Here is a 12511-nt window from a genome sequence, read left to right as displayed (position 1 = left end):
ACCCATACTACGTACTCTACCCGGTTTCTCTTTTTCGAAAAACTGAACAATGGAATCATTTTGAGATAACATTCTAGAAGACTCATCCTGTTGCTCAATCTCCTCAATTCTTTCCTACATACACAAATTAATAATCTCCTCAACTAACTTATCACTTACATCATGATAAAAAAAAACACACAAATATAGCAGCAAAAAAATTTAGGATTACACAATTCTCAGTCAATAAAAAATTCAAAGACGAATGAAAACAGGAATAACAAACATATAATAACAATTCTTTTCCACAGCACCCTTTTGACACTTTTCTTTTTCTTTATACTATGCTGGAATTGTCTATGGTGGGGAAACTTAGAACCGGTTCTTAAAAGACCTAGGCTGTATATTCCAATTTGATGTTTTCTATTGGCAGCATATAAAATAGTGTAAATTTGTAAAATGTTGCTTTAAAATTATGCTAATTACAAAAGGACCTGCTGGATTAAGTAAAAAACTAATGACTTAGACAATTTTTTTAACATTACATTTAAAAAATATCAAAATATTTTTTATGTAATAATTTAAAAATTACTATAATATTTTTATAAAAATAAATAACAAAAAATATTAGATAAATTAATTAATTTTATATTCAAATTTTATCAAATATTTTTTTCTTCTTATGTTTTCTTTCTTCTTTTTCAACTGATTTTTATTGTGGCAATAAACAATTGAATCACTTTTAGTTGAACTTAATTACTAAAATAACTTAGTTATGTAGCAGTTCTATAATTAAATCAAATCAAATTAGTGAAAACTCAACAAAATAAAACAAAATGTTCGCATATGTCTCCATTTCATATTTTTTGTGCTTTTTATATTATAGCACACAAATTTAATTTTTGTTAAAAAATACAAAAACTTATTAATATAGTACACAAATTTTTTAAGCATAGTATAAAAAAATTTTTAATAATAAACTTATTGATATAGTATAAAAATTTTGGTATATAACATAAAAAATTTTGCTACAAATATATTTAATTAATTGGATAAGTCAATATTATTGATATGTATTTAACGGAATAAAATTTTTGCTGAATTCACCTTAAGATACTAAATAACTTTTTTAACATTAATTTTAAAGAAACAAAAATGTCCTCATAGTTCATGTTTAGCATACTAATATACCTCGTAATAATAATTTTAAAAATATTAAATTATTTTTACATGATTAATTAAGATTGATTGTATTATAAATAAAAATTTTATATATAAAAAAACTAAAATATTTTTATATTTAACTTTTAAAAGACTAAACTAAATTTTTAAGATAAATCATAAACGACTAAATACTTTTTTATAATAAAATTTGTTTAATTATATTAAAAATTATAAATCTCAACTTTTAAATAGACTAAAACATCCCTATATATTTAAGAGAATAAAGCAATATTTGAAGATTAATTAAAAAAATCTAAAAGAATACCATCATAAGACTATATTATATTATTTAGTTGTATTAAAAATTGAAAATTTGAATATGATTTTAAAAACAAAAAAATATTCTTGTAATTCATATTAAGTACTAAAGTCCTTTTAATCATTATTAGCATAAAAAGAACTAAATTACTTTATAGAATTAATTAAAATTATTTAATTATATTAGAAATTAAAAATTTAATATAAGTTAAAAGATTAAATCCTTATATTTAACTTTTAAAAGATTAAAATAATTTTTTAGAATTAATCTTAGGAGACTAAAATACTCTTTTATAATAAAGGTTATTTAATTATATTAAAAATTATAATTTAAAAAAACTAAAATGCCTCCTTAATGTAATTTTAGATTCATATTTCTTTATTGGATTATTTTAATCATACCAACATTTTTTTAAAAAAAGAATAAAGATTGCTGAGGGTCAATGATTCATATAAGTAAAAAATTTTAATCGTTGAGCGTGTAAAATTGTGCATGTAAAATTATAATATGTTGTCTACGTCACCAAATTTTTTGTTCTTATAGGTTGTGAACTTATGATTAAAATTGGGTTTATATGATAAAAAAAATTAAAAACTTGTATTTACGCAAGAACCCAACATTATCACCAATTTTATTATTGATCTTGGTTCTTTAAGCATCTAAAGATACTTTCACCATGCTAGAAAGCTCCTACTATACTACTATATAATAGTTTGCTTTTATTTTTCTTAGTCCCCAAGAAGAAGAGTAAGCAGCCGCATGGGAATCTCTATTATATCCAATATGCAAAGTAAAGCTAATAATAGTGGATCAGAAAAGCACCAGTGGTTTCTGTAGGTTCTATGTAGAAAAATAAAAAGTGACTATAGTAATAAAAATTCTAGTAGATAAAGAAAAAATATATAATAGAAAAAATATTATATATAATAATAAAACTTTAATGTGAAGAAAGCTAACATACTTTATAAAGAAAAAATATACTTTATCTTTTATAATTTAATGTGAAGATAAAGCTAATATAATAATAAAACGAAATATATTCATTCATATATAATTATTATCATTTTTTTTATCCAGTGAGGACAAGTGCCCCTTCTCACTAACCTAGGTCCGTCCCTAACATGAAGCAAGACTTATTACATTAAGTAACAAAACACAAAATAAACAAGAACGAAGTATTTATTCCTTTGATAGTTTTGTTTGTGTTTTCTGTTTTATAAGTGGGTTCTTTTATAAAAAAAAGTAGTAAGTATAATATTATAGAAAGTGTGATAAAATTTTGAGAGCTGTAAGTAATACACATTAGAATTTAATTATATTTTTAATACTTATTAGATACTATTAATTGTAATATAAAAATATTTTACTATTGTGGTATATTATATTGTAATTATCTTTAATGTAGTGGATATTTTTTAGAATGTTAGCCCATAATTTTTTACCTTGTTTATCAGGAAAAATTTTTTACATTAAAATATTAGTACTATTCTCTCTCTCTTTTGAGCTATTTTATTGAAATAATCTCATTATTTTTTACATAAAATTATTTAGTTAACTTTCGATCCGACTCTATTTTATCCCTAACAATACTGAACCCAAATTAATTAACTTTATAAGTCATGCTACATCATACTACACAATTTGTCACGAGACTCATGACCCCGGCCACTTATAAATGATGTAATGAGCGTATTATTTTGTTGTAATAAGTATGAATGATGTGAATGATTATTAATAACATAGATGATTCAATATTTTTATGGTAGAATACTTATATTACTAAGAGAACTTTTATCTAATGAAGATTGAAAATGTAGACCTTATTCATGTATAAATAGATGGTTAAATCTTCATTGATTATACACGACAATCAATAAAGCATTTTTTCTCTTTCTCTTTCTCTATCTATAATATAAAACTCTTCTTTCTCTTTCTCTCTTCATATACTACAAATATAATGTTAATATATAAATTATTGTTATTATGGTAGGATATTAATATTAGTGAATATTAATACTAGAGTCTTTTATTTACACTTCTTTATTTTATCTTTCTTATTTAGTTATTTTATAATACGTTATCAGCACGAAACTCTAACGAAATTTTAAGAAGACTTCAGGTAACAAATTTTTATTATGTCGAAACTCTTTCATCTTGAATATAATGCTCTTGATATATCTGAAAATAATTATTTATCATGGATGCTAGATGTTAAAATCCATCTTGATTCAATGGATCTTGGAGATACCATTAAGGCTAAAAATAATGCATCCCAGAAGGATATAGCCAAAGCCATAGTTTTCATTCTTTGTCATCTTGACGTATGATTGAAAAATAAATATCCCACATTAAAAGATCCTGCAGATCTGTGGAAAGGCCTTGAAGAAAGGTACAATCATCAAAAGACGGTGATACTTCCTCAAGCCCGATATGTTAGAGAGAATAAGCTTCCTGAAAAGGAACTTAATTGGAATGCATCATCGTTGATGTATTTAGATCCTCAATTAGGACAATGTGAACTAGAAGTTCAAAAGATTATACATTTGTAAAGAATAGAAAATGAATTGCCTGATGTATTTCTGATACAAAGAGGATAACTAAGTCGTATATACCAGCAGAAAATGTCCCAATTCGAATTGATGTCCCAGTTGGACAAATTGCCACATAAGCAAATACATGCCAGAAGCGTGGCAGGCCTGTCAATTCCAAAGATAAAAATCCTCGAAAGAGAAAAGAGGTAAATACGATTCCTGTTGAAAAAGACATAGTAGAGACACCTGCAGTTGTCCAAAATTCTGATATAATTTTAACGCTAGAGGACGTTCAGGTACTTGAAAATTATGAAAATGACGAGATCTCGATAAATTATGTCTTTACAGGAAAGAAATGGGACCAAAATAAGACAATTGTCAATGAAATATTTGCATATAATGTGGCATTAAATATCATTCATGAAAGTAAGGATCTTGAGCCAAGATCAGTCGAAGAATGTCGACAAAGGAATGATTGGCCAAAATGGAAAGAAGCCATGAAGGTTGAATTAGACTCACTTGCAAAACGTGAAGTCTTTGGACCTGTAGTCTGTACACCTGAAGATGTAAAACCTGTTGGATACCGATGGGTATTTGTGAGGAAACGAAATGAGAAAAATAAAGTTGTGCGCTACAAAGCCCGACTTGTGGCACAAGGTTTTTCACAAAGGTCCGGTATAGATTATGAAGAAGTGTATTCCCCTGTAGTGGATACGATAACATTGCGTTATTTGGTCATAAACTGCATATGCATTTAATGGATGTGGTAACAGCCTATTTATATGGCTCATTAGATGGGATATCTATATGAAAGTTCCTGAAGTACTAAAGATATCTAAACCATTCAATGAATATTCACAAGGGTTATACTCAGTCAAATTGCAAAGATCTTTATACGGTCTAAAGCAATTTGGGTGAATGTGGTATAATCGTCTTACTAAGTATCTGGCCAAAAACGAATTCAAGAATGATGATATCTGCCCGTGTGTTTTCATAAAGAAAACTGCATCTGGATTCATTATAATTGATGTGTACATTGATGATTTAAATATCATTGGAACTCCTGAAGATATTCCAACAATTATAAAAACTCTAAAAGAAGAGTTTGAGATGAAAGATCTTGGAGGAACTAAATTTTGTCTCGGCCTGCAGATCGAGCAAATAAAAAATGGGATCTTTATTCATCAAACAACATACACAGAGAAGATCTTGAAAAGATTTTATATGGATAAGTCACATCCCTTGAGTACTCCAATAATCGTAAGATCTTTGGATGTGGAAAAGGATCAATTCCGTCCTGAGGAAGAAAATGAAGATATCCTTGGTCCTGAAGTACCATATCTTAGTGCCATTGAAGCGCTAATATATATTGCTAATAATACACGACCCGATATATCATTTGCTGTGAACTTACTAGTAAGATATAGTTCCTCTCCAACCAGAAGACATTGGAGTGGAATCAAACAAATCTTTCGATATCTTCATGGAACGGTTGATATGGAATTGTTCTATCCTTATGGATCCAAGTCACAACTAGTTGGCTATGCAGATGCTGGATACTTGTCTGATCCACACAAAGGGATATCTCAAACAGGATACTTGTTCACATATGGTGGTACAGCTATATCATGAAGGTCCACGAAATAGACGATAGCAGCAACCTTCTCTAATCATGCTGAAATACTAGCGATTCATGAAGCTAGTCGCAAGTGTTTTTGGCTGAGGAGTCTAATTCAATATATTCTGTCATCATGTGGACTGATTGATTATAAGATAGCTCCAACTATCCTGTTTGAAGATAATACAGCATGCATTGCTCAACTTAAAGGAGGATACATCAAAGGTGATAGAACAAAGCATATTTCTCCTAAATTCTTCTTCACTCATGATCTTCAAAATCAAGGAGATAATTGATGTCCAACAGATCCACTCAAGTGACAATCTGGCATATTTATTTACAAAGTCACTTCTAAAATCCTCCTTTAAAAGATTGGTACATGAGATTGGGATGTGCCGATTTCGAGACATTAAATGATGTCGACAAGAGGGGGAGACTGTACTCTTTTTTCTTAGTCAGGTTTTATTTCCCATTGGGTTTTTCTTGACAAGGTTTTTATTGAGGCAGTCCCCATCACAAAGGATATTGTACTCTTTTTCCTTCACTAAAGTTTTTTCCCATTGGATTTTCTTTAGTAAGGTTTTAACGAGGCAATAATCCTAAATGGTCATCCAAGGGGGAGTGTTGTGATAAGTATGAATAATGTGGATGACCATTAATAACATGGATGACTCAATATTTCCATGGTAGAATACTCATATTACCAAGAGAACTTCGATTTAATGAAGGTTGAAAATGTAGACCCTATTCATGTATAAATAGGAGGTTCCGTTGATTATATCAATGTTCTGAAAATCGGTTCGAACTGGCCGATCGAACCGATTGAACCGTGAACTGGACGCTAAAGCCGTTTGAAAAATAAGAAAAACCGCAAAATTAGAAAACCGACATTGAACCGACTAACCGGCCAGTTACCAGTCAGTCAAACCGAATTGGGACCCGGCCGGTTTTTTACCCGTGCAGCAAAACGCTACCGTTTTGTGTTTTGGGAACCCTATTTCCCTTTGCCCTTCGCACTTGCGTCCAGCGTCCCACAGACCAACACCCACAGTTCAGCACTTGAGCTCCACTCTCATAAAAGGTCAGAGAGAGTGAAACTGTGATAGACATAGAGAACGCCTGAAGCCCTGAATGTCATCACGATCCGTCGCGCCTTCAGCACCGTCACGCCGTCAGCAGCGTCGCGCCGTTGGGTCCGTCGCAGCGTCAGCTACGTCGCGCAGTCAGCACCGTCGCGCCGTCAGCTCCGTCGCGCACTCAGCCACTTTGACCAGTCACCTCCGTCGAGCTCTGAGAGAAAGCAATAGAGTTCGGTTGAAGCGTTGAAGTGGTGAAGCCTGAAGCCTCAAGGTGCCTTCGAGCTCTGAGAGAAATCAATAGAGTTCCAGGTAATTTTTAATTTAGTTATGAACATGATTTTGTGATGAAATCTGATACTGATTCTGATGAACTGACTCTGAGTCTCTGATACTGTTATGAAATCTGATATGTGAACTCTGTAAACTCTGATAAAAGTGTGAAATCTGATGAAACTATGAAATCTGATGAAACAGTGAATTCTGATTTTGTGACATGATTTTGTGAACTCTAATTTTGTGAAATATGATTGTGTGAACTCGGATTTTGTGACATAATTTTGTCATTGTGAACTCTGATTTTGTATACTCTGATTTTGAGAGATGATTTTGTGAACAAAGAATTTTTTGAACTCTGATTTTGTGACATGACTTTGTGAACTCTGATTTTGTGAAATCTGATTGTGTGAACTCTGATTTTGTGAACTCTGATTTTGTCAACAATCAACACTGATTTTGAGACATGATGAACTGCTAAATTTTGAATTTTGGATGTTGTTTGTTCATTTGTTGTGAACTTGAGAGTTGAGATTATTGGGTTGGATTGCTGGTAATATTTAGGTATGGATGAAAGTATCAACCAAGAACTACCTAGGAATAATAATGCTGAAAATAATTATGCTTCGAATGAATGTTCTCTTCCTCCGGCGAGTAACGAAAGTCAGTCACAAACTTCTAGTGTTCGGGGAAAACTGATCCTGTTTGGAGATACGTTGCTTTACAAAATATAAATGGAAAACCGTATTACCAATGCTTATTTTGTCTGAGTACTTTTGGGGGCGGGGGAATTAATAGAATGAAAAAGCATTTGGCGAAGATAGGTGGAGACATTAAGAAGTGTTCTAAGGTCTCGTATGATGTAGAAAAACAAATGGAAGGTTTATTGAAAGAGATTCAGAAAAGTAAAACTAGTAAAAGAAAAGTAAGTTTCAATGAAGAGGGTACTAATGAGTGTGAGGATGCAATTGATGAAGCAATAGCGCAAGAAGAACAAGAAACTCCGAGTCAGTTACCAACTAAGGAGGTTGTTGGAGGCGATCCAAAAAAGAAAGCAAAAATCATTATTCCTCCTATGTTTGCACCAAGAACAACTCCGGGAAGTCAACCAAGTCTGAAAAGCGTGTTTCAGAACAAAGAGGCACTTCATGAAGTTGATAAGCGAGTGGCTAGATGGCTTTTGGATTGTAGGATTCTTTTCAATGCGGTTATGTCACCTTTTTTTCAAGATATGTTGGATGGTGTAGCTGGCTTTGGGTCTGGTTATAAAGGTCCTTCTTATGACTCTTTGAGGGTTAACTTATTAGCCGATCTTAAAAGGGAGTGTCAAATGGTTGTTGATAGCTATAGGTCTGCTTGGAAAGAAACTGGATGTACTCTCATGGCTGATGGTTGGACAGATCAAAGGCAAAGAACGTTGATTAATTTTTTGGTTTATTGTTCGAAAGGGTTGTGCTTTGTGAAATCTTTAGATGCCTCAAGTATGGTTAAAAATGCTTCAAGCTTGTGTGACTTGTTTTCAGAGGTGATTGAATGGATTGGACCTGATAATGTTGTTCATGTAGTGACCGATAATGCTGCGAATTATGTTGCTGCTAGTAGGCTTATTAATAAGAAATTTGAAAATATTCATTCGTCACTTTGTGCTGCTCATTGCTTGAATCTTATTCTAAAAGATATAAGCAGCATGCCACATATTTCTAGCCTTGCAACACGTGCTTCGAAGATTACCGTGTTTGTATATAATCATACGGTTTTCTTGTCCTAGCTAAGACAAAAAACTGATTGGAGGGAGATTGTTCGTCCAGGTGCAACTCGTTTTGCCACTGTCTTCCTCACATTGATGAGTATCTTTGAGCGCAAATCGGAATTACAATAATTGGTTGTTGATACACATTTTACCAGACACAAATTAGGAAGGTGTGCTAATGGTAGAGCTGTGAGTGCAATTATCCTAGACAATAAATTTTGGGATGATTATTTTACTGTATGCTAAATTGTGAGTCCGTTGATTAAATTGCTGAGGTTGGTAGATGCCGATGATAAACCATCATTGGGAATTATTTATGAAGGTATGCTGAGGTCAGAAAATGGAATCAAAGAAATGTTCAAACATAGAAAGAGTGCATATCAACCTTACACAGGGATTATCAACTCAAGATGGGACAAACATTTGAAAAAAAATCTTCACGTAGTAGTCTATTTCTTGAATCCTGATTGCTTTTTTTCTGAAAATTATAGAGAATCACCTGATGTCATGCGAGCTTTACTTGATCTTGTTACATTGCATTGCAAGGTTAATAATTTAGATTCAGTTGAGGCAATGAAAGAAATACAATTATATAGAGATCGAAAGGAAAGCTTTGATAGGCCTGAAGCTGTTCCAGCTGCAAAAAAAATTTCAACCTGGTAATAATATCTGTTTGATAATAAGCTTTAGTTATTTACTTATTTTATGTTTTGGTTTCCTTAATTTGATAACTAATACTTGAGATATGATATTGTAATTTGTAGATGAATGGTGGAGGTTGTTTGGTAGTTATGCTCCATGTTTACAAAAAATAGCAGTTCGCATTCTTAGCCAAGCATCTGCTTCTTCAGGGTGTGAAAGGAATTGGAGTCTTTTTGATCAAATTCATACAACAAGAAAGAATAGATTGGAGCATGATAGGCTAAGTGATATTGTGTATGTTACATATAATTTGCGTCTTAAATCCATGTAATATAAATTTCATCCTTTCATTTCATATCATTAGATTTTGTATAGCTAATATACTAGGCTTATCATATATTGTATTTAATTTGTTAGGAATGAAAGAAAAAAAAAAGAAAACAAAAGTCGCAATATGATCCAATCGATATTGAAACTATTGATAAGGTTGATTTTTGGGTGACGGAAGAGGTTGTTGAAAAATAGCCTGATCTTCCAAGTAATATTGAAGACTTGCTTGGTGAGTATTATAGTTTATTGATTAGACAATAAATTACAATAGCTTTGATCTTTAATTTATTGATAATGTGTTATATTTTCTTAGATGAGATTGATGCTGATTTAGATTAAGGTGGTGGTGGTGGTGGTACTAGTACATTTTATGCTGCACCACTTGCTTTTTCTGGTCCAAGTAGTGAAAATGAAGGTGATGAAATCAATGACGCAAATTTGTAGCAAGTTATGGAGGATTTTGATGATTGATGACAAACTTGGATCATTTTGATGCTGCTATGTTATGTTTGATTGGTTGTTTTGTTTGTTGACTTTTGATTTTTGAATTTGTATTTAAATGAGATTATAACATTTGGTTTATGTAGTACTTTTAATTTGAATGATATTTTAAAGTTTAGATTAGACTATAATTATATTTTCATGTGCTTATTTATATTTTATTTATTATTTATTATAAAACAGTTTTTACGGTTCAACTACGGTCGAACCGGTTAAATCTATGAACTAGTAAACCAGTACCTAGAGCGGTTCGATGATCGATTCAGTTTTCAAAACCTTGGATTATACACTACAATCAATAAAGCATTTTTTCTCTCTCTACCTACAATATAAAACTTTTCTTTCTCTTTCTCTCTTCATATACTATAAATATAATATTAATATATAAATTATTGTTATTATGGTAGGATATTAATATTAGTGAATATTAATACTAAAATCTTTTATTTACACTTTTTTATTTTATCTTCCTTATTTAGTTATTTTATAACATGTTTAATCAGAATTTAATTAGTTTTTTTTATTAATTAATGGAAAAACCAATCCAAATCCAATGCCCCGGCCCAACAATAATGTTCATCAAGCTTATCATCAGCATGTGTGTATCTGAGTAACACGTGGTCACTTGAAGCCTTTGTTAGCATCTTTTATGAATAGATCACATGTTTGCTCCCATTGGGAAGCACATGGTTGCAAATTTGCAATTGGATAAATGAATAAAGAAAAGAAAGCTTCAGGAATTGCTCAAAAGAAAAGAAAGAAAGAAAGATGATATGCTCTTCTAGCGTACCAATGTTGAGGAGGACCTGTTTGCCTTTGACTTGTAAATAACCAATCACCTACTTTCTCTCTTCATTATTTCATTATCCCATAAAATATATTTTCTTCCAAAATTTTTTAAAATATTCTTAATGCTTAATTTTAATTCAAATTTTAAAAAATTCATTAAAAAAATATGTTTTAGAATAAATTAATAATATTATATGATAACAAACATGATAACAAAAAATATGATAACAAACATAATTAAATTATAAATAAATAATTCAAATTATTAGTACCATTTAATATGTTTATTAACGTTGTAGGTCTATATTGACAAGAGATTAAGCCCAACATTAAGACGGACCAAAATTATCTCTCAAAGCAAAAAATTGTTTATATTAAAAAAAAGTTGCAAATTTGGGGCAAAAAAAATTAACAGCATTTTTATACTAATAATTAAGAAAAAATAAAAGACAAAAGATAGCATCACAACAATATAACAACACACTTGGCACAATCATATGAAGCAAGGATAGAGGTTTAGCTGGAAAATAAAACAAGGGAAAAAAAAATTTTCGGTTGTAGATTTCAGTTTTGGAATAATTGGCATACATACATAGCTTGCATTTTCAAAATTGAGAAACAAGAAAAGAAGGCACCATTACAACAATAATACTCTTACGGTCTGGAAGTTTTTGTTTTTATCTCACATCATGCTTACATAGAAATATCATTTTCTCTCTTTTATTAGAAAGATTGTCTTAAGAGTTAAAGATATCTTCCCTATTCTTACTTCTTAGAGTGATTTTGTATGTGTGTGTTTTCTTTTGGTATTTGGAAAGATAAAAATAGTGATCAAGTAATAAGTAATAAAAAAAAAAGCCATGAGTTGAAAAGAAAAAAAAAAGATAGGATAAAAACACAAAAAAAAATGTTAAGTACTGAAGAAAATCTCATGTCCTAAACTGTTCAAGTTGTGATGTTGATGGTTTGATAAATCAGAAGGGATTAAGAGAGGGAGAGAGATAGGTTCTTCTCATTGTTGGAGAGAATGAAAAATTCCCCTTAGAAAATATTTGTTGAGTTATTACACCTTATATACTATGTACATTTTTTTTATGTACTCTCACTAAAAAATAATTACAATGGTAAACCTATTATTGATAAAGAAATAATCTAGGTAACACCCTCCCGCAAGCTAGAATTGTGTAAATCTAACAATCCTAGCTTGGAAACATTGGCAAGAAAAGGACCCGGTGGCAGAGCTTTGGTAAGAAAATCAGCAAGTTGATCCTTGGAACGAACTAGCATAAGATGAATGAGACCAGACAAATGCTTTTCACGAACAATGTGGCAGTCCACTTCAATGTGTTTAGTTCTTTCATGAAAAATGAGATTATTGGCAATGTGAATGGCTGACTGGTTGTCACAGAATAGAGTGATAGACTTTTGAAGCGGCAAGCCAATGAAATCCATTAAGAAAGATAACCAACTAGCTTCACAAGTGGCAACAGCAAGAGACCTATATTCAGCTTCTGCAGAGGACTTGGCAACTGTGGT

The 12511-nt window shown here is 30.9% G+C and overlaps 1 protein-coding gene across 1 annotated transcript; it reads left to right on the top strand.

Annotated features, from left to right (window-relative positions):
• Positions 1–7762: 7762 nt before the first annotated feature.
• On the top strand, positions 7763–9686 carry LOC112717360 (uncharacterized). Its single transcript, XM_025769416.1, has 3 exons — positions 7763–8697; positions 9205–9372; positions 9491–9686. Exons 1-3 carry the CDS (start codon positions 7763–7765, stop codon positions 9684–9686), a joined length of 1299 nt encoding a protein of 432 aa, XP_025625201.1.
• Positions 9687–12511: the final 2825 nt, after the last annotated feature.

This window comes from Arachis hypogaea, chromosome 10, assembly GCF_003086295.3.
Source record: "Arachis hypogaea cultivar Tifrunner chromosome 10, arahy.Tifrunner.gnm2.J5K5, whole genome shotgun sequence".
NCBI classification, from domain to species: Eukaryota; Viridiplantae; Streptophyta; class Magnoliopsida; order Fabales; family Fabaceae; genus Arachis; species Arachis hypogaea.
Note: the sequence above shows the minus strand (reverse complement) of the source record. Positions and strands in the feature narration are given on the sequence as shown.

What these genes read in the sequence shown, in the direction of transcription:
- LOC112717360 (XM_025769416.1), top strand. Translation starts at nt 7,763, where the DNA reads ATGAAAAAGCATTTGGCGAAGATAGGTGGAGACATTAAGAAGTGTTCT. An exon ending in CGTGCTTCGAAGATTACCGT is followed by an intron (nt 8,698 to 9,204) that starts GTTTGTATATAA and finishes TGAAAATTATAG; the next exon opens with AGAATCACCTGATGTCATGC. An exon ending in GCAAAAAAAATTTCAACCTG is followed by an intron (nt 9,373 to 9,490) that starts GTAATAATATCT and finishes TGAATGGTGGAG; the next exon opens with GTTGTTTGGTAGTTATGCTC.